General features: G+C 39.3%; 2 protein-coding genes across 2 annotated transcripts; both read right to left on the reverse strand.

Annotated features, from left to right (window-relative positions):
* Positions 1-1533: 1533 nt before the first annotated feature.
* Positions 1534-5535, reverse strand: LOC104325959 (pulmonary surfactant-associated protein A). The gene is made up of 4 exons (XM_009930854.2): positions 5453-5535; positions 4745-4864; positions 3944-4021; positions 1534-3285 (listed from the first exon to the last, which is right to left on the reverse strand). The coding sequence occupies exons 2-4, from the start codon at positions 4812-4814 to the stop codon at positions 2909-2911; spliced, it is 525 nt and encodes a 174-aa protein (XP_009929156.2). The 5' UTR covers positions 4815-4864; positions 5453-5535; the 3' UTR covers positions 1534-2908.
* Positions 5536-14531: 8996 nt separating this feature from the next.
* LOC104318739 (pulmonary surfactant-associated protein A) lies at positions 14532-19105 on the reverse strand. The gene is made up of 4 exons (XM_009920124.2): positions 19080-19105; positions 16787-16931; positions 15824-15901; positions 14532-15093 (listed from the first exon to the last, which is right to left on the reverse strand). Exons 2-4 carry the CDS (start codon positions 16914-16916, stop codon positions 14717-14719), a joined length of 585 nt encoding a protein of 194 aa, XP_009918426.1. The 5' UTR covers positions 16917-16931; positions 19080-19105; the 3' UTR covers positions 14532-14716.
* Positions 19106-26605: the final 7500 nt, after the last annotated feature.

The following is a 26605-nucleotide window of genomic DNA, read 5'->3' on the forward strand; positions in this document are numbered from 1 at the left end:
TCATAAATGTTTCAGAAAAAAACTTCAAAGTAAACAGTTGCCAGCCTTGGGGAATCCTGTCTTTCTACAAATCAGAGGATGCTCTGCTGCCCTCTTATTCAGATTTAGGAAATAAATTAGATGCACAAATGCTGAACCAATCTGCTTTTTAAGTCAAGACTGCCTGTTTCAGACCTGCCTGCTGTCAGCAGGGTTGCTGGAGGGAGCAGCTTCAGGCAGGGTGAGAAATATTTGCTTTGTTTTAGGTTTTATGTCCTCATCTAGTACCACAAGTAGCTAAGGTGTCTGAGCAGGGCTAGCATCTGTAGCTGTGGAGTAACACATTAAGTCCTTTACCTTCTTCCCTGGGAGTCTAGAGGGGAAAATGCCCAAACATGGGACGGTGGGGGAACATTTCTGCTGTGGCACATAGTCATTACACTGACACTGAAAGCAGCCACTGTCTTACACCTGCAATTAGCTCAAATATTGAGATAACTCTGTAATCCCCTGGAGATAAGCAGGATAAAATAAATTTACCCTGGCTTTAAATGTTTGGGGAGGGGGTCCAACTTCATTCTCAGGCTGATGTTAATCATTGCAAATGCCCTAAACTTTATTGGAATACAATGAGTGGAAAACTACTGTACAAGGTGATGCCTGTGTTCCTGTTTCCTCATGCTTGTGCCAGAGTTAGTTTCACAACAGGAGTCATGCAAGGCTTAAGACTGTGGGCAGGTGAGCTCATGGGTCAGGCAGATACTGGTGAGTTGTAAAACATTTGTGAGTAAGAATGGAGTTCGAAAGTGAAATGGTGCCTCGGACTCCTGAGTCCTCATTTCCCTTCTACATACCTGTTTCAACTGGGTTAACATAGCAACATAACAGTCTATCTAGACCTTATATGATATAGGATTCAGTAGTTTAAATTTTGGCTCTGTCCAGAAACAGGGCATTATTTAGCAGCTTGTAGATCTCCTTAGGTGCCAAACAGATGCATTGGATAAACTGAGGACTTTGCTTATGAGTGTTTTCTCTTTGCATGTGTTGGGATAACTTTACAGCTCCTGGAACAGGGAAACATGGTCCTATTTAATATGTGTTATTGTGAAGAAGGATTTGAATATTGCTGGAGTGAATAATTAAGTAACCTGTGGAGGTATACCACCTGCAGGCACCAAATTGTTCAAGCAGAAAGGTGTCTTGGTTTGACATTAATCATCCTAAGTAAATACCTATAAGAGAAATTGCTTAGTTTGCAGAGAATAACAGCAAGAATGATTCACAGGCCATGACATTGAGCAGAGGGCTGAATGGAGGCCAGAAAGATCCATGCCTTGTCACAGAGCAGGTGGTGAGAATGTGTACTCAAAATATTTGAGTAATTGAATTTAAGCCAGTGCAGGAATGTTGTGCATGGCCAGTTGCTGCTCTGGAATTATAGCAATGTGCATGGCTGTGAGGCTCCAAGCAGCCCCTTTGCTGGCCCCTGCATTCACACCAGCTGTGAACTCATGTTCCCTCCTCAGTTACCTTCATACTTTGACTATTCTGTCTCCTTGTCACAGAGGGTGAGAGGAGCTAGTCTGGCTCTAGAGCTGGATGTTTCCTTGCTCAGCTCTCCATGACCAAGTTGGAAGTCATAAGGCACATGTGAGTGTGACTGATAGCCAGGCATTTGGCTTTATGTATATGGAGGCATGCCCAGATGCTCAACCAGCCTTCGTAACATGTCATGGAGCTTATGCAGAGCCTTCATTGCCTAAGCTATGTTGAAGTCAACTGCCCCAGTGGAAGGAAAAAAACATCTCTGGGTTTGCCTGTTACGCTGCACAATTGTGAATCTAACCTTGGGAATACTCAGCTTCAGTAGGTGACTGGAGTCCAGTAACAAAGTTGTTCAGAAAGCTTTGTCTTAATTGTTTAGCTTGAGCTGGAGAGTGCAGGCCCTGAGCAGCTTCTGCAATGAGCACAGAGTATAGGCTTCTTCAGAAATATAGGCACCAACCAAGCTTAGCCCCATGGGAATCCCAATGGGGGTTTGCCAAGCAGCTCTGTGGTGCCCACAAATTAGCTGCATCTGAATCTCTCTACTATGTAGCTTAAAAAAAAAAAAAAAAAAAAAAAATGGCCTTGTCATGGCTCTACTGATCTCCCTAAACCACATGGGCACTGTAACTCCTGTTGGCTCCTGTGTGTTTTCTTCCACACACATGCCACATGGCATGGGACCTTGGGCTTCTTGTGCTGCTATGGCTTTGAGTTGGGAAAGGGATTAGGAGTTGCTGGAGGGACTTAGGACAGGTCGATTCTGGCCACCACTTTTCAGGTATGTGAAGGCTAAAGACCTGCTGACTCTAAAGCTTTCCCATGGGAAATGTAAGGTGGGTGAGTCCCCCTTGTGCTCATAGCTCTGCACCACCCTAGCAGCACTGCTTATTTCTTCTTTCAGGGGATCTGTTATGGGTGAAGATGGCCGAAGAAATGCAGGCTGAACAACAGCAGTGGTAGGAGGAGTCAGTGTGGATAGGTTTGAGGGAAACTTACACAAATAAATCAAAATACATGCAAGGTAGAGGCTTGTGGGTAAAAGGTTGCTGGAAGATCTTGTAGCTGCAAGTCACTTTAGTGCCCAAGAAATCTTTTTGCTCTTGTAATAAATCAGCAGGTTAACAGAGCAGTAGGAACCCATAGGCAGTTATATCAAACTCAGTGGGCAGTGAATAACAGAACAGACAACACAGCCGCTGCTTTCATTATAAGTAATCTCCTCTTTATGGCTGGTATTTGTTTGAAAGACAAATCAGGCTAGGAAAAGGTGACTTTATTTTTCATGCTGTATTATCTGAGTTCACTAGCTACAAATGAAGAGACAAGGAATAAGCAAGCATATTCCAGGGAGCCTGGCACAGAGCGGCAGGGGGAAGCACTAGAACTGGCAGACAATAAGGCGATTCTTGTTGCAGCTTTTGTCATTCCAAGTGCCATCAGTGTACATCTCCACACATTCTTCTTCCTCTTTGCTAGAAGGTTCATTTAAATGCCAGTTAGTATAGCTCACCTGTCGACTGCCCAGGAACTGGAATGTACTTGGAATTAGACATTCCTTTATCCCCAGGTAGGCATAGGTATTAAAAGTTTTCACAAAGTACAGAATGGCATCATTCTCATCTGGGTTCCTTGGAGTGGCAATAGACCCTCCAGCCTCTTTGCATTTTGTCAGTGTAGTATGGAAATCAGCTTTTTTCTCACTGGTAGCAAATATTTTTCCGCCAGATGCTGTTATCATCTTTAGGAAGTAGAGGACTGCAAGATGAGGTGAAAGTTGTTAATTTTTATGCATTGTTTTGTGCTCACTTTGCTGCCAACTGTAATTCCTGCTGGTGTTCTCCATAACTTTAGATTAAACCCAGGAAAAGGTAAAGGAGAGGAAAACTTGAAATCAAAGATAAAAAAAGAAAAAAGACAAACCCCCAAAGCCTGGAGAATTATGAAAAGATGAGGGGAAGGGAAAAAGGGAAGGAACTCATAAACATATAGACAATGAAATAGGAGAAGCACAAAAGAGGTTTGAGAGAGAGGGAAGGAAATGAGGAATTCTACATTTGGAAAAAGTATATTATTATTATTTTATTTGAGACTCTCTGTATAAATGCTCTGAGATGGTTTGCAGTATACAAGGGTGTATGTCAGTCGTTGAGTGAATAGGATCTTAGATGCAATCTGGCTGTGATTGTTTTAGTGTGTTCTTAGTGTTCAGTTTTCTAGGAGCATGAGGTGCCCATGGAGCACTTCCCCTCACCCCACCCACCCCCCGCGCCCCGATCTACCAGTGAACAAAATATAAATGGAATGGAACAAAACTGCAGAAAATTCTGCCTTTTTCCTAAGAAGCCATTTTGTTGCTCATCTTCTTTATGCCTACTAATCCAGCTACAGCAGAAAGTAAAGGCAGATAAATTACCTCTTTCAAGTCTGGAAATCCGATGTTCTATCTGACAGATAACACCTTCCATTTCACTATCAATGAGGAGATCTGAACCTATGAAAAAAACCAGCTATTAGGTGCTTTGCATTACAGTTTGAATCTTGGCTTTCAAGATAAAGTGGAGGTAATCATGTGAAATTAATATGAACTTTGAAAATGTAGGTCTGACCTGTTTTAGTTTACTGCTGTGTTTTAAATAGGGGATCTTTTCACACACTGATCTTTGTAGGGATAGGGAATACATTCCTGGAAACTACCTGTAGAGCAGTGAGGTTTATGGAAAACTCAAATTAGCAAACTGAGTTAGTCTTCACTCTAAGTGATTGAGCCAGTCCAGGTAAAACACTGGCACTTGTGCAGTAGGTTTAGTTGATTTTTAACTGTGTCTAGGGTTTGTTGACAGAATCCTTCAGGCTGTTAAAGCACTTGCTTGGAGCTTCAGCCTAACACCTAGCAACAAGTTTCTTGTGCCCCGTGTTAGGGAAAATGATATCCTTTTCTCTATGAATTGAACCATTGCGTCATTAAGTAGGAGAAATTTAAGCATCTTCCTTCATACAAGGAATTAATAAAGATCTGTTTATTTTCTATCAAGTAGAACCCACATCAGATTATAGAAGATAGCACTGAGTTTACAAAGCATAAAAATAGAACACAATGGTACATCTAGATAAAAATGGAGATGGTAACTGTATGTACCTAGCATAAATCTTTCATCTATCTGATCTTCAGACAAGTTCCTGAAAACAGGTGGTGGAGAATTAACTGCAGGTTTACCTTGAGCACAGTACAGGAGCAGAGAAAAAGCTACTGCTAAGATTTTGTGGAACAACTGTGGAGACAGCATTATTTAGAGCCAAATGTAAAACAGACTGGTTTACTCTCTGGTGTAGAGTCCTGCATTAAAAAAAAACCAAACATGTTTCAGAATTTTGCTGTCTGGGTTTGAAATTTTATGCACCTTGAGCTTTGCCCTCAGTGACATGAATGTCATTGATGTAGTTACAAAGTTACGTTATTTCAGATAATTAAATTATTCTTCCAAAAGACTCAGTCTGCTAGTCTACAAGAGTCTACAGAGCAGAAAACCAAAACACCCCCTTCAAAGCTCCTTTTTGTACAGCAGATACCATTATATAGCTTTTTGCATTGGGAAAATGGCATAGTTTTGGCCTTAATTTTACAGGGGAGCAATAGATACGTGCCTGCTTTAGTAAGAGAAAGCCAGGTTAAGATAAACTGGGATATGCTGTCTTTATCAATTGGTTTAAGAGTGAAACAATTGTTAATGCTTATTCTTCCATTATGGCATCCATCTCTTAAAGTATCTTCACCTCAGGTGATATTCTCTGTAAAAGCAGGTGAAAGTTTTAATAAAAATGTTGAGACACAAAAAAAAAAATCTAAAATGAAAAGGTTTCTGATACAGTTTAATAGGATTCAACATAATTTAAAAGAAAACATATTTAAAGATGTTCAACTTACCTAGCAGCTTCAATATGAATTAAGAAAGACTCATTAAATGGTCTAATTTATAGGGCATGTAACTTGAGATTCATCTTGTTACCTACAGGAAATACAAAGAGCATATAATATGATATGAATTTGCATATTAATAGAAATTTATTGAACTTTAACTTGAATGATGGGGGGTGGTTTTCTTCAAGAGGTAAACACTTAAAATGTGAGGAAAATATTTGAGGGTACTTTCTTGCTTTGTAGAAACTTTCACATGTTTTAAAAAACCAACCCTGGAGCAGAACAAAGCAATTTCACAATACATATTCAAAATATCTAATGTTTCCACAGAACAGCTGTGTAAATGTTAAATTGTAAATGTCTCTGAAGATAAGCCAAGACAAGTTCACCTGAACTATAATATGCACCAGGAACCCCACCATCATTTTCATTGCAGACTGAGGACTTATCAGTGATAATTACTGAAGTCCTGTAACTAAACAATCTTATAATTGTAGCAGCAAAGCCAAAAGACAAGGATACATCTGCAGCATATGTAGAGGTAACAGCCACAGAAGCACATACTTAAATAACTTGCAGAATACTCCAGGGGAAGTTTATATAGCATAAATAAGTTTTATCCAACAGAACAATGATCTTTCAGTGAAGGAAAAAGCTGCTCTAAACCAGTCCTGTAAGTAGAGTCCTCAAGTTGTGGTGCATTGCTGAAATGGAAATGCATTGCCATGCATTTTTAAGTTATTCTCAGCTGAGAGCTGTTTCTGTCTAATGGAAACTTTTAGGAAAGGAGTTTCAGGCTGTGCTCAAGTTCAAACAAATAAGATGTGGTCACATCATCCTGGTGTTGCAACAAGGCTAACAGCTGAGTCAGCTGAGGAATAGGTGCTTTGAGATTAGATGGGGAATGTGAGCAATATCCATATTAGCCTAAGGCTACTGGATCTAAGTAAGCCTAGGTCACCTCCACAGGCACTCTGCACCTGTACTCTGCACTTTCATACTTCAACAACCGATGTAGAGTCTTTTGTCACTAGTGGTGTGCCCACAGAAGCCTGATTAATTCCTGCAGCATTGTTTGAGTCCCCTGGAAAAGGCACCAGTCCTGTGAAAAATAAATAAGCAGTACTCTATTGTATGCACCTTGACAGAAGAGGGCTGTTTTAAATTTGCATGAGTAACCTTTGTTTAAAGTTTCTTGTTAAATTTCAAGTTTCTTAGCTTTTGAGTGTTTGACTTAATGCTTTTAACATTCTTTTGGCTGAGGCTTTCCAATTGTTTTATGGAGGAAAAAAACCCCAAACCCAGAACTTGAGACAAGCTGTTCTTTGACATCTGGGGTCCAGATGAACTGTAGGAAAGGTCACTGGCAGTATCTGGGCCTTTGCATCTGTGGTGAAAACAACTTCAGCACTTCAACTCTATCTGGAAGTAACTGCAGGTTAGGAAAGTGTGAGAAGAGAATGAGGCTTGGCCTCTGTTAAGTGGGTTTCACATGCTGACTGATGGCTTGGGAAACCTGGAGGGAGACAAGTTTTCTTAGGTGATAGACTCCTGAGAAGAACTGATGTAGATTTGATAAATTCTAAACTTTTCCTATCTTGATTTTTATCAGCACATTGATAAGATGGAGCAAGCTAAAATAGATATTTCAAAGTAGTTACACTTCTGCTATGCTTGGTTATGATTGCCTAATAGAATATCCTGTGTAACTATCATAACTTGTAAACTATTTTCTGATCTTGCTTTGAGCCACATATTACAGAAGTGTAGGAAGGTTCAAGGATACAGATCTGATAATGAACAAATGATTTTTGAGTATTGAGGCAACTTTTCTGGGTTTCCACATCTATCATTAAGAAGTTTTGTAATTTCAGTGCTAGTGAAGCAAATAAAGGATATTCTCAGAGTAGGCTGTGTTGCATAATGTAGGCAGGTAAATGCAAAACATGTTAAGGACAAAAGTTAGTCAACACTGCTTTCTTAGCTGCTTCAAGAAATCATAGAATCATTTAGGTTGGAAAAGAACTTTAAGATCATCAAGTCCAACCATCAATGCAACAGCACCATGCCCACTAAACCACATCCTGAAGTGCCTTGTCTACATGCTTTTTGAACACCTCCAGAGATGGTGACTCTACTACTTCCCTGGGCAGCCTGTTCCAATGTCTGACAACCCTTTCAGTAAAGAAATTTTTTCTAATATCTAATCTTAACCTCCCCTGGTGCGACTTGAGGCCATTTCCTCTCATCCTATCTCCAGCCACCTGACAGAAGAGACCAGGACCCACCTCACTACAACCCCCCTTCAGGTAGTTGTAGAGAGCGATAAGGTCTCCCCTCAGCCTCCTTTTCTGCAGTCTGAACAACCCCAGTTCCCTCAGCTGCTCCTCATAAGACTTGTGCTCTAGGCCCCTCACCAGCTTGGCTGCCCTTCTCTGGACACACTCCAGCACCTCAGTGTCTTTCCTGTAGTGAGGGGCCCAAAACTGAACACAGGACTCGAGGTGCGGCCTCACCAGTGCAGAGTACAGGAGAACAACCACCTCCCTGTTCCTGCTGGCCACACTATTTCTGATACAGGCCAGGATGCTGTTGGCCTTCACCACCTGGGCCCACTGCTGGCTCATATTCATCCGGCTGTCAACCAGCACCCCCAGGTCTTTCTCTGCTGGGCAGCTTTCCAGCCACTCTTCCCCAAGCCTGTAGCGCCGCATGGGGTTGCTGTGACCGAAGTGCAGGACCTGGCTCTTGGCCTTGTTGAACTTCATACAATTGGCCTCGTCGCATCGATCCAGCCTGTCCACATCTCTCTGTAGAGCCTCCCTACCCTTGAGCAGATCGACCCTCCCTCCCAACTTTGTGTCGTCTACAAACTTGCTGAGGGTGCACTCGATCTCCTTGTCCAGATCATTGATAAAGAGAACTGGCCCCAATACTAAGCCCTGGGGGACACTGCTTGTGACCTGCTGCCAACTGGATTTAACTCCATTCACCACAACCCTCTGGGCTCCTTCATCCAGCCAGTTTTTTACCCAGTGAAGAGTGCACTTGTCTAAGCCATGAGCTGCCAGCTTCTCAAGGAGTATGCCATGAGAGACAGTGTCAAAGGCCTTGCTGAAGTCCATGTAGATAACATCCACAGCCTTTCCCTCATCCACTAGGTGGGTCACCTGGTCATAGAAAGAGATCAGGTTGGTCAAGCAGGACCTGCCTTTCATGAACCCATGCTGACTGGGCCTGATCCCCTGGTTGTCCTGCACATGCCATGTGAGTTCTCTCAAGACAAACCATTCCATAATCTTCCCCAGTACTGAGGTCAGGCTGACAGGCCTGTAGTTCCCTGGATCCTCCTTCTGCCCCTTCTTGTAACTGGGTGTCACACTGGCAACCCTACAGTTGTCTGGGACTTCCCCTGTTGACCAGGACTGCTGAAAAATGATGGAGAGTGGCTTGGCAAGCTCCTCTGCCAGCTCCCTCAGTACTCTTGGATGGATCCCATCTGGCCCCATAGACTTGTGAGTGTCTAGGCGGTGTAGCAGGTCATGAACTGGATTATGGGGGCTATATTCTGCTCTCTGTCCCTGTCTTCCAGCTCAGGGGGCTGGGTACCCTGAGGATAGCTGGTCTCACTATTAAAGACTGAGGCAAAGAAGGCATTAAGTAAGTACCTCAACCTTTTCCTCATCTTTGGTGGCAATGTTCCCCTCTGCATCCAATAAAGGATGGATATTCTCCTTGGCTCTCTTTTTGTTAACATATTTGAAAAACTTTTTTATCTCTTATGACAGTGGCCAGACTGAAGTCTAGCTGAGCTTTTGCCTTTCTAATTTTCTCTCTGCATGACCTAACAAGATCCCTGTACTCTTCCTGAGTTGCCTGCCCTTTCTTCCAAAGATGGTAAACTCTCCTTCTTTTCCTGAGTCCCAGCAAAAGCTCCCTGTTCAGCCAAGCCAACCGTTGTCCCTGACAGTTCGTCTTGTGGCACATAGGAAATATAGACACTAGAGCTGAATTTCAGTTTATGAAAGTGGTTGTGTGTTCCTTCGGTGAGCCTGTTGGTTAGCCTTTCCTTGTATACTTAACATGCTGAAAGATGGTGGTTTTTTTTTTCATAGTGCTAGTCATCCTCAGATAATCTTGAAAATTCTTTTCTTATTCTCTGCTTGTACTTAAATGGCCCCAATCCCACTTATATTTTCTGTTTACATTGATTTTGTGCTGGTCTGCTGATGTTTCCATCCTATCTTGCTACCACCTAGTCCTGTGCTTTCTGTATTTCCTTTTCCCTTCCAAATAATTGTCAGACTGTCCCCAGCAGCTCCCTTATGCCTGGGAATATCAGAAAGAGCACGGCTCATGGAACCTAGTGTCTCCCCTTCTCAGAAGAGGGCTGAGGCTATTTTTGCTGAGCTTTAAAAACAAGCAGCAAAGAATTCAGCAAGATATGGACACTTGCGATGACAAACTTCAACATGGCTTTTTTTTTTTTTTATGAGCAGCATTTTAGAGCAGAAAGTCTTAATTTTACCTGTAGACAGTGTGATCAGTGCTTGTAAATGCTGCCACCATCTTGTTCCACTGACAAGTTAAGTGTGAAGGATCCAAGTGGAGGTCACTAGATGTCTCTGATATGTCACTTGGTGCAGCTCAGCTGAAAAACATAGAAAGAAATAGAGTTTTGTGTTTATAACAAATAGAAAGCAAGAAAATATCTCATCTCTTCAATAGTTAAGAGCAAAATAGCGTTCTAATGGGAGAGAGAGAAAACCCCTCGTTCATGAACCAGATGAGACTATTATTCTGTATATTCTGCAGTTTTCCTCCATGATCTGTAGAAGAAGGTTAAATGGGTCACTGCAGTCTTTACTACCATAATTACCATCACTGCAGCCTCCTCAAGGGTTAAGGTGCCCTTGCTGTGCAGTTCCTTTTGGCTCCTGAGCCACAAGGGCAGAGATGGGTGAAGGTTTCATTCCAGGTTTCACCTGACATCACACCTGGCTTTTCACCCTTGAGCCAAATTCTGCCAAACCCTGGGTTCCTAACAGGGACTTCAAACCAAAGGCAAGTCCCTTTATAATTTTTAAAGATGCTTACTCTAATTTCCAAGCATCCTGTATTGATTGTGCTTTCAACCCAGGTATGTTTGTATAACTGTAGGTTAATATGATTTTATAACAGTGCATTTCAACTTCTGGTAGAACATCACTTGTAATCTGACATTTTGAGGTCCAGACAAACATGTCTATTATACCATTACACAACACTCCCAAGAACATTTTTTTCCTCTGGTTCATAAGCATTGTAATAGAGCCATTAGGCTTTCTACCACTTCAGTGTGGTTTCAAAACCAGCTAACAAATTTCCTGGTGGCAAATATTTCTTTTCCTATTCACACTTATTGTACTTCTAAAGAAAAGCTGCAAACAAATGTAAAATGTGTGATTAATCTTTACCCTACTTTGTATTTGCAGCACTGCTAGCATATTGTGGCAGCAAGTACTGGTATTTTGCGAACACACGTACTTTCTTCTGGAAAAGAACAAAGGAATAATGTAATTATTCTTTAAATTTGGCTTAAAAAAAAAAAAAAAAGTTAAATAAAGGAGGCACTGGTCACAGTTTATACAAGATAAGGTAGCCCTGCCAACCTGTGTCACATCCTGCCAGTTACTATGTTCACATAAGGTTTAATCTGAACTCATTTTTCCCAAGAACCATGGGGCTTGGTGGGTTTTTTAAATCAAATTTCTACAAAAATCAGGAAGCCACAGAAAAATACTTATTTGCTGTAATCAAAGGTCAATTTCTTTACATATGGTAGGGATTGGCAGGGGAGAGGTTCTAAGTGCTCAAAATTGCTAATGGTATTTCTAAGCTAAAACACCTAATTAAATTATACAGTTATAAAAGAGGATATCACTCTAGACCAGAGAGAATTCTCTGAAATCAATATCCATCATTTTTATGGTCAGACAAAACTCTCACTTTTAAATATACTACAATAACAATTGTATTAAATTTCTCTTATGTGATATGCAATCCATTTGCTTTGGAAGGGACTGAAGTTTTGTGACCTATTAACTTATACTAAGGTCTTAATTCTCAAAATATGCTTTTATAGCATTTGAGAAGTGAATAAGTTATTTTTCTGGAATAAAGATCTTACTGTTAGGTTGCTTTTCTGTGGCAAGTTATTCTAAATTAAGAAAAAAGACTAACCTGGATTTTTCCTGGTCTGCTCATTATGCACCAAGGATTATTTTTGCTGATTAGATTTTTAAGGAAAGATTCTATCAAAATTATTTATCCTACAATAACAGAACAGAGAAACAATTTATTCTGTTTCTTCTTGTGCTTGACCTCTCTGTCCATTTAAAAAAAAATAAATCCATTAATACATAAATGCAGAATTTGGATCCTTCACAAAAAATAGACTGAAATTCTTATAAGTGTTTTAAACAGCATTTGAGGGTTTAAATTGATAGGGTTATACACACACACAAAGCCATGTAAAAGAACAAAATAATGATTTAGGGATACTTTTTTCTGTTCCTCTGTGGAATGACAAAGAATAATCAAGTAACATTCTACTGAGTATGTACCTTCACCAGGATTTTAATTACCACATCTGACTCCCATGAGATACAAACACATTCCAAGTCTGTCCATAGAATATTGCTTTTATTAGGGAATTTTATTTCTTCCACATATGATGGTTGACACTGGATTCCCCCCCCCCCCCCCCCCCCCCGAAGTTCATTGAAGTTAGGAGATAAAAGGTCATACAAAAGAATGTGGACATAGCTTCTTATAAAGAAGGCAGAAACCTGGCAGGTGTCTCCTTGATATCCTCAGTTTTATATATGAGGCATAGTCAAGACTTCAGCCACAGAACAAGGAGGGCTGCTTCGGGATCGTGTAAAGGGAAGGCTAGAGCACAGCAAGAGAATGAGTATGATGTTATATGGAGATATTTTATGAAAATAACTGAGGAGCTTCGTTCAATTACCTGAAATGTTGCAGATCTGTGTGAACCATAGAGGGAAAAGTGCTGCCTAGCAGTTCTTTGATGGGAACTGAGTTTTTATTTTTAAGCAGCATGTGTGTGTTTGATTCCCCCCCGCCCCCCAATAGTGATGGCTTAAGCAGAAAGAAATTGGACTCTGAGATCTAGCCTAGATGCTTTGCTTATTGATGTAACAAAAATTAGCCTTTGACTGAAAAAATAATCTTATTTTTCTTAACTGGATGGAAAGCACCCAAGTGTCCTGAACTCTAAATCTGTTTAGAGATAGGCGATACATTGTGTTAAGCCATTTGTAAGATTTTACATGTTAAGGATTTTAAAACAAGAAATTTGTATAGTCACTTTGTAACCACAAATGTGGTGGAAATGAGTTGTTGATTAACTAAAGGAATAGAATATTCCAGACCCAGTTGGAGATATATCTAAATGAATATGTGAATTTTGTTCAGATAATAAAAGATCATGTTGTTAGAATGATTTTTTTTTTTTTTTTTGGTCTCTTTCTTCAACATGATGCCTTCTTATGCCAGGTAATCACCTTGCTCTAACAAAGAATCTGTATGGTTGAAAGATTCAAAAATTGCTAACAAGGTTTACTCATTAAAATACTAATAATTAAAACACAAGAGGTAGAGGTAGTTTTAAGTAAACCTTCAACTCTTTCTAGCAGATTTAGTGTAGCTGGTCAGAGCTAAGCCTAGGAAAATGAAAAGGTATTAGTTTAGCCTTATATTTTCCCAAAGTAACCTGAGAGTCAGAATTTTTGTCATGGCATGATCTATCCCCTTTCCATTTGAAATTTTTGGCCAAAATGGTATCATGGTCATAGGTCTCAAAGGGAGCTATTTTGTAAAGCAGGTTCACATGTTGAAATCTATCCAACATGGTCCTGGGTGTACTTTTCCCATTTTAAAGTCGCTGTCCACTCTCAGATCAGCTGGAGTGCTGTATGCAATGCTGGACACGAATCCTTCACTGCCAAAAGTATCCCCTTATCTCCTGCATCTGAAGATGCTAAAGCTTTGCTACTTGATGGGGCTTGCAATGACCATGTGAATAGATCCCATCTCCTCCTCAGTGTAGGCTAGAGGCAGAGGACACCACCACCCAGACTCAAGTCCAGGTTCCTATGGGCTCCCTGCGCAGAGCCAAATGTGGGGGAGGAGGAAAAGATGAAGTGTTTAGGTGTGTATTTTAACTCCAGTGCTTTCCCCGCCCCCCCCCCCAATGGTGTGAAAATGATAATGGATGAGCCTAGGGCTTCCTCACTGCAAGGTAAGCATGTGAGAATTTGCTACTTGTGGTACTTTGCTGAGCTCCCACTGCTCACCGGCTACCCGAACCGAGTAGTGGTGGAAACATTTTGTGAAAAGATGCTTCTTGATCCTAGTGGATTTGAGTCATGGTCTGACTGTGTGGTTGCTTGGCATGATGTCAGCAGAGAAATAGCTTGTGTTTGAACTGATTGAACTTCCAATCCTACCTGCTCCCCCCAAGTAGTATGTGGTTCTTCAGTGGTTTGGGAGAAGACAGGTGGCATTCTAACACTGCAATGAGCATAGTTTTATGAGGGAATGTGATGTTTTAGCAATAAAATGCAATCTTTAGCATTTTATACATATATTTCTATGTCTGCATGGATCTAATGCAATGTTTATGTTAGAGTTTTAGAGAAAGTAGCTTCTGAAACTAAGGAAATTAATTGTAACAGGTACTGTTAGTAGTTTTATAAAACAAGAGTTAAATACGGATGCTGAACGAATCGGTGCAGGTTTCAACATGACACAACACAAGCCCTATAACTCAGAGGCGTACAAAGCCTGAGGCCATAATTGCTCCAGTGAAGTCAACCTCTGTGCATCTCTTAAGGCAGAAACTATTAAATACTTGGAAATGCTTCCACTGTGGAGCCATGGGCAATTTTAACTTCAGATTTTTTCCAACATCCCAAGTCAAACCTTGGAATTTTCCTCTAATCTTCACAGTGCACAGAGACAGTCTGCCATGAAAAATGAATTCTGAGCTATTCCCAACCCTCCAAAAAAGATGAACGCATCAGATTAGGCACATTTTAATTAAGTTAATCACCTACAACATTTGGCATTTTCTTAAGGTTAAGAAATGCTGTAATATGATTAATTTTAGATTCTCTGACATAGAATAATTGCAGAAATAGCATAAGCCTGACGCACAGGATATTTTATTGTCTCCATGCTTTGAGGTGGCTGAAAGGCCATTCTTCAAAATTCACAGATTGTGAGGCGATACTGGTTGCATTTTTTGTCATTCCAGCTCCCATCAGTGTACATCTCCACGCATTTTTCTCTCCCTTCGCCATTAGGCTCATATTGGTGCCAATTGGTATAATTCAGAGGCATGCCATTTATATGCTTAAATTGACCTGAAATCTCACCCTCTTTAATGCCCAAGTAAGCATATTGGTTATACTGTTTCACAATACCCAAAATAGCTTTATTCTCCTCCTCATTTGTGGGAGTTGCAAGAGTTCCTCCAGCCTCTTCACAGGATTGTAGTGCAGATGCAAAATCAACTCGCTTCCCATTGCTGACAAGCATTTTCTCTCCTACTTCTCTTATTTTCTCTTTCAAAGCAAGCACTAAAACATGAAAAGAAAAAAATCTAGTTAGCTTTTTCAATTTCCTATGGCATATTGATGAGAAAGCAAAGAAAGAGAAATCAAGAGATGAAGAGAAAATTAAAAGTGGTATAGAGGGCAAGAACGAGAATAAAGGATGAAGAGGAATAAAGATGTTCAATATTTTACCCATTCACTAGTTGTTCACTAAGTATATTGTTATGCTGCTTGTGACCATCTGTCATTGCCTTCTCCAAGACAAGGATGTTCCACTGACATTTGCTGCATACACTATATCAGCCCTATTATATTGTGTGTACTCTCTAAAGAGGATCAATTTGCTTCATATTTGAGCAAGTGAAACAGAAATGATAATTTTTGTGATTTCCTTCTCAGTAGAAAACAATCTACCACCTTTAGCAATCTGGGTGCTGAGAGATAAAAATTCTAGCAATGGGGTACAAGGCTGACAAGGTCCCATGGATCCATGCAGAAAGTGCAACACCCCTTGGAATATTTTTTTAATAAATCAGATTTGAATAAATGTGCATTAGTGTTCCTGAGAGAAATCTGCTTCTCCAGGGAAAATGAGTCCTGATCTTCCTTGTTTTGGATGAGAAAATGAAGCTTTGGGATATAGTACAATTTTCAAGTATGATTTCTTTCCTGCAAGTTATGATTCTATAATTAATTTTGCCTACTGCACTTAAAACCAATTGTGAGCTGAAAAAGTAAAAACGGGAAAAATTACCGCCTTCAAGTCTGGAAAGTCGGTGTTTCAAATTTACTAAAACGTCATAGAATTCGGTGTCCTGAAAATCAGATGGACCTACACAGATAAAAATAAAAGTTATACAATCAAGCAAAACTAGGCTCTGCTGTGATAGGAACAACTCCTTGGATAAAACTAATCATTTTCTAAAACTAACTAGCACACAATGTATTTTTTTTAACATCATCTGGGGTAAAATAAATATTTTCCCAGTGTTTCCCACATTGTTATTAACCTATATTAAAGCAAACAAATAAAACCCTCTAACCTCTGAAATGCTGGTAATCCCCCTCTGCACAGAAGAAAATGATTTTTTCTAGGTTGAAGCCTTATGTTTGTCATGTCTGTGAAAGTGGCTTTGCCAAACAGAATTTTTTTTCATTCGAATAATCTCAAACTGAAATGTTACATCTATGAATAACTTTGATAGTGCTTTAACCTTGGTAATGGACCTGAAGAAAGCATTTCTACGTAGAAAGAAAATTACCCAGTGCCAAGTGTGTTCCTTACCAGACTACTTTTGCACATACTGTCTTTGAATACTAGAGAAATGTGCCAGAAGCTTTTTAATTATACTTGTAAATACTGGAATAAACATTTTCTTCCTGCTTGAAAAAAAAAGAAAAAGCTTCTGCTGTGAAAGAAGCAATTCCCTTTGGAAAGTCAATAGAAAAGCACTACAAAGATTATATATATATATATATTACATTTATATGTTTAAGTATTGATAACCTGTTTATTTTCTCTCTTCTGCCAGAAGAGAGATGAGGCCTATCTTTTAGGAAAAAAAAAAATTAAACTGACCATTTCCTCCATTCAGTTTTCCCTCCCTTGCTAAACACAGCTGCTTTCTTGAGGGCACATGTCCTTCTGTGTTAACTGTTTTTATTCATATAGCCTTCATGACATGGATTCTTTGCAAAAAAAGGGAAGTTTACTTACTTGGTGGATGTGGCCATCCTTTCAGACCATCTCTCACAGACAGTCCAGGTCCTGGACATTTACACAGTGCATGGCAAGTCACTAGCAAAGCAGCTACTGCTGTGAGCATGTAGAATGCGTAAGACAACATGATTGCTCAAGTCAGCTGTAAGAAAACCCACGTATTTGTCAGGCAGTGATTCTGTAAGGAATTGTAGGCATTGGCTTATATAATTGAATAATTTTCTCCCCCCCACCCCCCTCATTTGTCCCTTCTTGAAATTTACATTCTTTCCTTGTTTAAATAAAGTCTATAGTTCAGGTATAAGAGATTTCCCAGATTTATTTTGCTACCATTGCATAGCTTATACACAAAACTGTTTCTAGACTGATACAGATTGATATGCTCATTACAGAATGAAAGCTACATGTTTGGGAGTAGTGAAGACAAATTAGCCTTTTTGCTATCACTGACTATTTGTTGTTGGATTAATCTTTGAGAAATGATGGGCTCAGATGTAACTGATCATGCTTAAGCCATTAGTTGTCTGTAGGGACTATAATCACTCAATGAAACATAGATGCACATGCTGCTAACCTAAAAGGCACAATCTGTTACAGTGGTTGTTGTGATAGTTTGGAGCTAGTTAGCAACCTCTTTAAGCACTGTACTATTTAAGCACATTTATTTGAAATAAGCAGACTGATAGTCTTTTACACATGGGCAAAATTTTATAGCTCAATTGACATTCCTATCTTGTTTTGAACAAAATTCCAGAAGCTTGAAAACGTCAGATTTAGTCTTGTAGAAAATGCATCTTTGCTGGTTGGCAATAGGCCTGTTCATCTTATTTTATCCTTTCAGCTATAACATTAAGTAGGGTTATAATCTCAGTGCTGAGATATCATGACTAAAAAGCACTCTGAAACTACAGATCTTGGGTTTGCAATGCAGCATTGGTAATGCTGTGCAGTTACAAAACCTGAACCGATTGATGGACTATAAGACACTATGGTATAGAGATAGCCAGTTATTGGCATTATTCACTTAAAATAATGAGAGATAAAGAAAGGTTCAAAGGGATGGGTATCCCTTTCTAATGAGATGACCCTGATGGGCTGACTCTCATACAAAACAGGTAACTTAATACCCATGACTTCACTTTTCTTTTGGCATGAATTAGAGAGGATCATGTACTACACTCTCTTAAAAACTTCCATCCTTAAAAAAATTCAGAATTGACAAGATCATTTTAATTGAAAAATATGTTCTGAATCCAGCTCCACTTAAAGTTGAGAATAAAATCTTGTTTAGCTTGAATGCTGCAAGATTGTTTACACCTCGGCTCATCAGCTAAAACAAGGTATTTGTTTCAAAGCATATATGCCAAGCAGCATCAAAATATTAGTTTATTATTATTACAATTTATTAAATGGATACACTAAAACTGGACTAAGCTTTGAGGAAAAAAAAACCCCTATTGTTTACATCTTCCAGACTGACTCTATCATAGAAGGCTTTTGACATTATTCTAAATCTGCACCAATACAAACTATTTTTAAGGGCAAAGTGTACTTGTTTTTCTAGAGGAATGTCTCATAACCATCAATTCAGTGGGACATACCCTTGAACATAAGAATACTCAATTATGTCATAAATTTCAGCACTTTGCTGCATATAGAATCTGTTTAAGTAATAGCAGTGTCTATTCCTCATGGTCAAGAATTTCCACTTTAAGGAGTGGAATTTCAAATCCACCTGAGAACACATGTGCTATATTAAAAGTGTTGTTGAGGTTCTTGTGTTGCATCTGAAGTGTCTCAGGTTGTTTACCCTTTACTATATTGAAGGCTAGCGGACACCTCTGACAATGCTGGCCAATGACTCAGCAGATTATTAAAGTCTGTAACAGAAACCTACCTTGGATAGCTAGGAATACTTATGTCCCTGAGATAAAAAAATGCAATTACAAAAGGTGCTCTTCGTCTGGTGCTGATTGTTCAGGGAATTACGTTTGAATGGACTACTGCATCCAGCTCATAATTGGATTATGATGCAGAGGCAGAGTCCTGATCAGTTATATAGCAAAATGGAAAAAACAGCTCTTCAGTTTTAATCTGGTTCTAATGACCTTCATCAGTCATTACAATCTGGTGTCCTTCAGGCATCTCCTCACTAATATAGGCAAAGTAAAAAATACTAATAAAGGAAAACTTAATTTTAAAATGTATATATGACCATGGAAATGAAAAGGAACAAGTTTGCCTTCTAGCTGAAGTTCCTTGTGATTTATTAAAAGGAAATTCAACTTACCCTTCCGCTTCAAAGTGAAGTGAAAAAGCAGTTTGCACAAGTCCCCTTTATATAGTGTCATGTTTGTTTGATAAATGACACTGCTGAAGTGGAGACTGGATAATGAGGGCACGAATGAGCCTTTTGAGTTTTGCTTACACACTTGTTATGCAAATCCTGAGAACAGTTTTAAGGGTTGAGAAATTTCTTTTTCTCTTATAAGAATAGAAAGCCAAAATTGGAGAAAAAAACAATCTAGAACTAACAGATAACTCCAGAATTGTAGACACATAGAAAATGTAAAGAAACTTTTGGTGATTCCAAGTGAAATTGTAAAAATTCTTTCTTGTTTTAAAAAATTAAAAATGGCATATGACCAGCAGTGGCTTTTGCAGAAAGAAAGGTGCTCTTGTTCATTAGGGAAGCATGTTACCTTCCAGAGGTAGGTATCAGAGTCTGACCTGATAATCAGAATTCTAAACTTTGCTTCCCATCTCTGTAGCTGATGTAGTTACCTTACCTTAATATCATTTTCTAGCTGTGTGTATGTTTAATGTTTCTGTGAGCATCTGGTCTCTTTTGCATGTGGAGTACAGCTGATCTTCACTTAGTCAGAGATGGATCCTCGAAAAGTCTGTATACGTGCACAAAATCCTCAAATGGACATGTTCAAGTAAAAAAGAAACAAGAGGCTTTGGTCCTCTGGTTTCCCAGCAATAAAGATTGGGATCTCATGAGCAACTTCCTTCTAGTTCTGATGCCTTCTACTGTAAGGACAGTCATGTTTGATCCTAGCTGAGATTTGTTTTATGAACCTTGGCAAGCCAACACATTGGTCCCTCACCTGTAAGATAGAAATACCTCTGCTTCACAGCTTTTCTCTGTTTTGCCACTTTACGATGTGATCTCTTAAGGGTAGAGTGGTTTCTACTTTTCATTTGCATTTCACTAAAACTACTGAAGTTTTGTCGTCACGCTCATGATGATAGTGTCTTTCTACCCAGCAGAACTGACAGCTGCAAGCTAACATCTTTAGGCTCCTTGTTCAACAATAAAGATATGTCTCATATCAACTGGCTGACCTAACTAAGAGAAAATACCATGGGGGAGATATGTTTAGGATCCCTGATTGATAGAAGAAACTCAGTCACTTAAATTCACTTTGATTCACAACTGTGAGCCTTGTCCTACAGTTAAAAGTGCTCAGCACGATCTGTCGTCCCTCTCAAAAAAACCCCAAACAACCCAACCAAAACCAAACCAAACCAAAACAAAAAACCAAACTGAGGGGATATCAGTGTCCTTTTTAGCAAATGATCAATTAACACTCACAAGTGTATGTTATAAACAATCTATCTTCAAGTCCTTCCTCTACCTGATATGCAGTAAAGCTTTGAATTGCAAAACCTTTAGTCCCACCAGTTGTTGCAACTATTTCTTCCTATAGTCCAAATGAGGTAGATGAAAAGCACTGGTGTTAAGCATAGAAGATGTGAATTAGATAGTATCCCATAGGTAAAATACCTTGTTTCTGAATCCTCCTGCAGTTTGGGAATAGCACAGATACCAGGCAACTCAGCACAATCAAGACATGGGTAATTCTGTTTCTGAATGGCAGCAGATTTCCAGGGTACCTACAGCTCTAAGAATTTTTTGCAATTGCAAGATGGAACTTAATGGATCCAGACTTTGAGAATCAGTATTTTAAATGATTAGGTGCTCAAGTTCTTGGGAATCTAGCTTACCAGAACACAATCTCATATAGATGCAGTTTCTAGGCAATTCTGCAAGAGTTATAATGGTTAATTCTGTTCTGTGGTATCACTACCCACATACATCCTCCCCATGCATATACATGCAACTTTTAATATATAAACAACACGATAAATCTTTGCAGATTTGTACTATTTCTTCCACCTAACACAGTTTATACTTAAAAAAAAAATTAATTAAAGAATTGAAAACATTAATCAGGAATCAGTAAAGCCCCACCAGCTACACAATATCTGTCCATTCAGGAAAGTGTGGCATCAGCAAAACATGGTTTATAATGGCTTAAGATGTAGAAAAACTTTATAAATCACTATCTTTTACCAAAACTTTCAAAGAAACATAAATTTGATAACAGTTCTTCTCCCATGAGTCAAATTACACTTACACAATGGAAGCTGATAAGAAGTCTAAACCATAATCCAACATGAGAGGTTACTTAGTCATTAGATTTACTTTCCCTAGTTACATGGCAGAGAATTAGGGAAAACAAATATACTAGAATGAGGAAGAGAGAAAGTAAATATTTTTTCTGCAACCTGGCACTCCTGGAGAATAGCTACAAGGCTTGGTATTCTGAAATTTACAGGTAAACCTGTGTGGCAATGGCTGGAGATCTTTAGCTGCATAACACCCACAGAACCTAGCCAGGAAGCTCTAATGGTTTCAGTGGCCCCCAGATACTGCATCCTTCTTTTTGTCATTAAGTAGAACAATTAAGATTCGCACTAATGCATTAAATAGGTTGTGTCATCAATGCCAGCAAATTAAACCCAAATGCCACAACAGCCTGCTCAACTATTAACGAAGGAAAACTTGGAAAAAAAAAAAGAATCTGATTTTCACAGATACTGTGTACCCAGAAAGACTGCTTCTTTGTATAGCAGCTGTGCATGCTACCCTCAAAAAAGTAATGTGAAAACTAATCACTCCCAAGATGGTTTCAGAACTAGAGCCAATTTTATATAGCTTTCAAACTGCTAATTTTCAGGAAACAAGGTGAACTCTGCATTTTGCTTAGCACACTGTTTTGAAACGAGCTGATTACTAACAACCTTATCATAGTCCAATCTGCATAAAGCTATGCTGCACTCTCACGTAAAATGCAGTGCTAGTTTATTTTAGCAGTCTGTGAGGCATTAATCTTAAATGTGTCACTGTGCTGCAAGTTCCTGATATCAAATCTCTGAGCTTGTCCTTGGCACAGCATCTGCATGGTAAGCAGGTGTGGTCAATTCTCCATCCTTTACCTTGTTCAAAACAACATTCATTTTTTATGTTTGTCCAGTATTTCCACTGTAATCTATTTGCTCTGCTGCTACAGATCTTAAAATCATCCAGCCTTAGGTGCTTATAGTCAGTTTTAAGAAGACTCATTGGCATCAGCTTAAGCCCTCATCAGAAATATAGGGAACTAAACATATGTCACCGATTAAGTAATGAACAATCCAATGGGTAAAGCACTGCCTCCTCTCCACCTGTAGTCTAATTTTATTGAGACAAATCCAAGCAATAAATATGGGAAGGTCAACAGTCCCCCTGCCTTTGGAAAATAAGAAACACTGATAAAATAATTTTTATGGTAGTTTACAGTGCATTGATGCAGGAATAGGATGAAAAATGTAGAGAGTATGGTACCTTACTACACTGCTAATACTGAAAGAATACAAGTTCTGCTGTGGGTAGGTCTTAAAATATGTATTATTGCTGTGTGTACTCTAGACTTATGCCACTTTAACTTGAGGGTAAGCATCTTACAGGAAGAATGTCATTGCTGATGAGACATATTTATATTTATGAACAAACACGGTATCAGTGACATGCTGTCAGCTTAATAATACACTGTTACTTTGAAGAATGGATCCCAGAGCAGAGATTTCTATGTTTAAGTGTAAGCAGGTGGATGGTGGAGAAGGAATGATGAATATAGATGATGAGGTTCCTAAAGAGAGGACAGCAGAGATCGGGAACAGAGCTTCGAGTATCAGATTTTAAAGACCTGGCTCCACCAGACTGTACTGAGCAGCCCTTGCATAACATTGTTCTTGCAAAGTATAGAAAATGTAAGCTTCAGACAAAAAAAGAAGCAAAAGCCTTCAAGGAATTCACTTAAAAAAAACCACAACCCTTTCAATCTATTTTCCATTCTAGGAATAGCAAATTCAAACTATACTATCAAGAAAAGGGATGACCAAGTTTTTCAGAGCTTTTGTTAAAAAAAACCACCAGGCATGGTTCTTTCCTGCTGTCCTGGTTTTGGCTGGGATAAAGTTAATTTTCTTTCTAGTAGCTGGTATAGTGTTATGTTCTGGGTTCAGCATGAGAAGAATGTTGGTAACACACTGATGTTTTCAGTTGTTGCTAAGTAGTCTTTAGTCTGAAGTCGAGGATTTTTCAGCTTCTCATGCCCAGCCAGCAAGAAGGCTGGAGGGGCACAAGAAGTTGGGAGGGACACAGCCAGGGCAGCTGACCCAAACTGGCCAAAGGGATATTCCATACCATGTGACATCATGCCCAGTATATAAACTGGGGGGAGTTGGCCTGGGGGGGATCACTGCTCGGGAACTAACTGGGCATCAGTCAGTGAGTGGTGAGCAATTGCATTGTGCATCACTTGTTTTGTATATTCCAATCCTTTTATTATTAATATTGTCATTTTATTGTTCTTATCATTATTATTTTCTTCCTTTATGTCCTATTCAACTCTTCTTAACCCACGAGTTTTACTTTTTTTTTTCCAATTCTCTCCCCCATTCCACTGGGTGGGGGGGAATTGAGCGAGCGGCTGTGTGGTGCTTAGCTGCTGGCTGGGGTTAAATCATGACACCTGCCAAACACTTAGAACCTTAAAACTATGTTAACAGAAGAACTACTTGTCTTTTGTTTTCAGATTATATCCAATTCCTTCTTTCTCATATACTTGAAGCAATTGATTTAAACTACAGATTCATAGTCATCCTACAGGACATCACTAAAGCAGCCTCTTGGATTATATGAAAATGGTAAGCAAGTTGCTAGAAAAGTAATTTTGACTGAACCATTATTTCTATACCTTGAAAAAAAATGAGAGAAAATCAACTAGAGCACATTAAAACAAAGGCAGCAAGCAGCTCCAGCTTTGACATAACATGGCAGATTTTGAGACACAGCCTTCTTTCTTCCTTCCTTCAGGCAGGACAAGTATTCTCCCCTTCTCCCTTCCCATGTTCTCTCTCCAGGTTTAGTAAAAATTTAACCACACTGTAATCAGCTTTTGTCTTGTCTTTTTAGAAACAAACAGAAACCCAGAAACAATCTCGTTCTAACTTCACAACCTAATAATGATTTCCAGAAGGTCTGTGTCTTACCTGTTTCACAGCTAGAGAAACTGAAGTTTAGAGAGACGCTATCCCTAGCATCATTGAGGAAGCCCAGTTTTTGCCAAAGCATCATTTCACTTTTCTATCCTGTAGGCCATATTACTGACTATAATTCCTCCTTACATCTTCCATGCTAAGCACATAGCCCTCTATGGGAATACTACACAACAGTATGGGAGTTGATTCCTAATCCTTGGTCAACAACACAACAAAATTACCCACTGCAATATCAATTAGTAGTGTCACGATGGAGTAAATATTGTCTTTTTTTACTGGAAGTAGTGCAAAGAGTAATCATAGAGGTGTCCTACTATACTGTGTTCCCATGGAGATCAACTGTACCATGTCCCTCCTATCAGAAGTGGTAATAGGAAGCAATTTATGCTTGAACAGCCACTGGCCAACATTGCCTTGGAAACATATGCTTGTAATTCATATCTTGCTCTTATAAGCAGCCACCTGGCCCTTGTTATCAATTTAAAATAAAGATAATCTAGCCTGCAGATAGCAAAAAAGTCCTGCTAAGCTGTTATTATGTTGTTATTGTGGGGAAATGGCCCATCTAATGTCTCACTGATAAGTGTTACAACATGTATATCCAAAAGCATTGTCAACATTTTATTTGTAATTGAAATTCAAACTCCTTGGGAGAAACTTGTTACTGAAAATGCATGGCAGAAAATACAGTTACAAATGAAAATAATAAACTCACCAAGCTGCTGTCAAGGTCTGATGGTCACAGTAAAACGAAGCTGCTTTGCATCTTACTGAAGAGACCCCAACTGGTAATGAATTCCCAGAAAACACCACATATTGTGGTTGTTACTGCTGTTATGAGCTGAAAATTAAGACAATAGGTATTACAGAATTTCATCTTACACAGAACTTTTCAGGAGATTGAACACAGAATTCTGTATGTTTAAGCTGATCGTGTTGTTTGTTTGAAGCACATAGTATTTAATATATGGAATCTGTTTCTTTTGTAATGGTGCATGTTTAGATTCTAATTAGTGCAAAAGCATAGAGGAACTACTTTATTTCTCTTTGGTAGCAGATAGATATTAAGGGACTTCATTATTTCAGTTTCCATGAGAAGCAGAGCGCCTGACCGGGGTGGTGAAGCGCAGCCATGTGTCCATCCACCTCCTGCAATTTCGCGTGGCGGTTTTGAGCTTCACCTCCGGAGGAGCGGATCTCGCTCCCTGGGGCCAGGAGGGATCAGGCGGCAGCAGCAAGTGGCATTTCAGAGCCCCAGCCCTTGCTGTGCTCAGCTGCTGCATCCCACTCTGCCTTGTAGCAGCAGTGTAACGCAGCAAAGGCGCGTTTGCCCCAGTTGACAGCGCTACACCTTCTGCCCGTAAATCCCTGGCAGCTTCAAACTAGCCATGCTGGATATTGCTGGCAGGATAGCTAGAGCGCTGAGATACCAAGGAAAGGCCATAGACTGAAGTGTCCATGAAAGCAGATTAAGCTTTCGTTGATACCTGAGCTGACTTAGAACTATGCAACGTGCAGTCATTGCAGAGGCTTCAGTGTAGAAATATTTTTGGAAGATTCCTGTAAGAGAAGGAGAGAAAAGAAAAGCTCAGCTACGTGCATATATTTATTAAAACCCTTTTACTTCCACGCTGAGCATTTTCTGACTGTGGCTGGGCATCCAGAACAGAATATTCTGGAGCCTGAATACTAAAGAGAGTTATTTTGTAGTTTTCTGCAGTGATTTGGTTTATTACTAAGTTTTCAAAACTCTTAGACTAAAAAGGGTTTTGATATTTTGAAAGATGTTTATAGTTTTCTTCTTCAATTACAAGCCAATTTCCTTGCTAAATTCTCTGAAAGGCTTTGCAAGACAAATGCTTAAAAAAAATAGACACAGCTTGTTGAAATCCTTTGGATTTTCCTATAGAGTGAGATTTGACCAAAACTACTCATCTACTAACAGAGATAATACAGAGGATGTAATTGGAGGAAAAGTTTACTTCATAATTAGCAATTGGGTAAGGAAATAAGATAAAATTGAGCAAATTCTCTCAATAGAACCCTGGCTTATTTCATACCAAATTAGCATTGTTTGCAACACTTGTTGCAATCCTTCAGCATATATTTTGAGATGCTCCCTGAAGAATGAGAACTCATATTTTCACCATCTTGACATAGTAAAACCAGCAAGATTCGATCACAGAATTCTTCACATCCAAAACAGAAGCTTTAGGCGTATATCTGGTGCCCTAATAAAAAGTATGACCTCTCCCTGCAAACATTTACCATGTTTATATCCTTACATCATTGTTGCTAATACTATAGTCCTGTTATACCATTTTGCTTGTTATTGTTACGGTCTGGGCTATACTTAGAGTCTTTTGTTCTGATTATAAAGCATGAAAACTGATACCTAGAACTGGAAAGATTAGCACAATG

Source organism: Haliaeetus albicilla, chromosome 11, assembly GCF_947461875.1.
Source record: "Haliaeetus albicilla chromosome 11, bHalAlb1.1, whole genome shotgun sequence".
Classification (NCBI taxonomy): Eukaryota; Metazoa; Chordata; class Aves; order Accipitriformes; family Accipitridae; genus Haliaeetus; species Haliaeetus albicilla.

What these genes read in the sequence shown, in the direction of transcription:
- LOC104325959 (XM_009930854.2), bottom strand. Translation starts at nt 4,814, where the DNA reads ATGCTGTCTCCACAGTTGTTCCACAAAATCTTAGCAGTAGCTTTTTCT. An exon ending in GCTCCTGTACTGTGCTCAAG is followed by an intron (nt 4,022 to 4,744) that starts GTAAACCTGCAG and finishes TTTTTTTCATAG; the next exon opens with GTTCAGATCTCCTCATTGAT. An exon ending in GATTTCCAGACTTGAAAGAG is followed by an intron (nt 3,286 to 3,943) that starts GTAATTTATCTG and finishes CTCATCTTGCAG; the next exon opens with TCCTCTACTTCCTAAAGATG.
- LOC104318739 (XM_009920124.2), bottom strand. Translation starts at nt 16,916, where the DNA reads ATGTTGTCTTACGCATTCTACATGCTCACAGCAGTAGCTGCTTTGCTA. An exon ending in AGGATGGCCACATCCACCAA is followed by an intron (nt 15,902 to 16,786) that starts GTAAGTAAACTT and finishes TTATCTGTGTAG; the next exon opens with GTCCATCTGATTTTCAGGAC. An exon ending in ACTTTCCAGACTTGAAGGCG is followed by an intron (nt 15,094 to 15,823) that starts GTAATTTTTCCC and finishes TTCATGTTTTAG; the next exon opens with TGCTTGCTTTGAAAGAGAAA.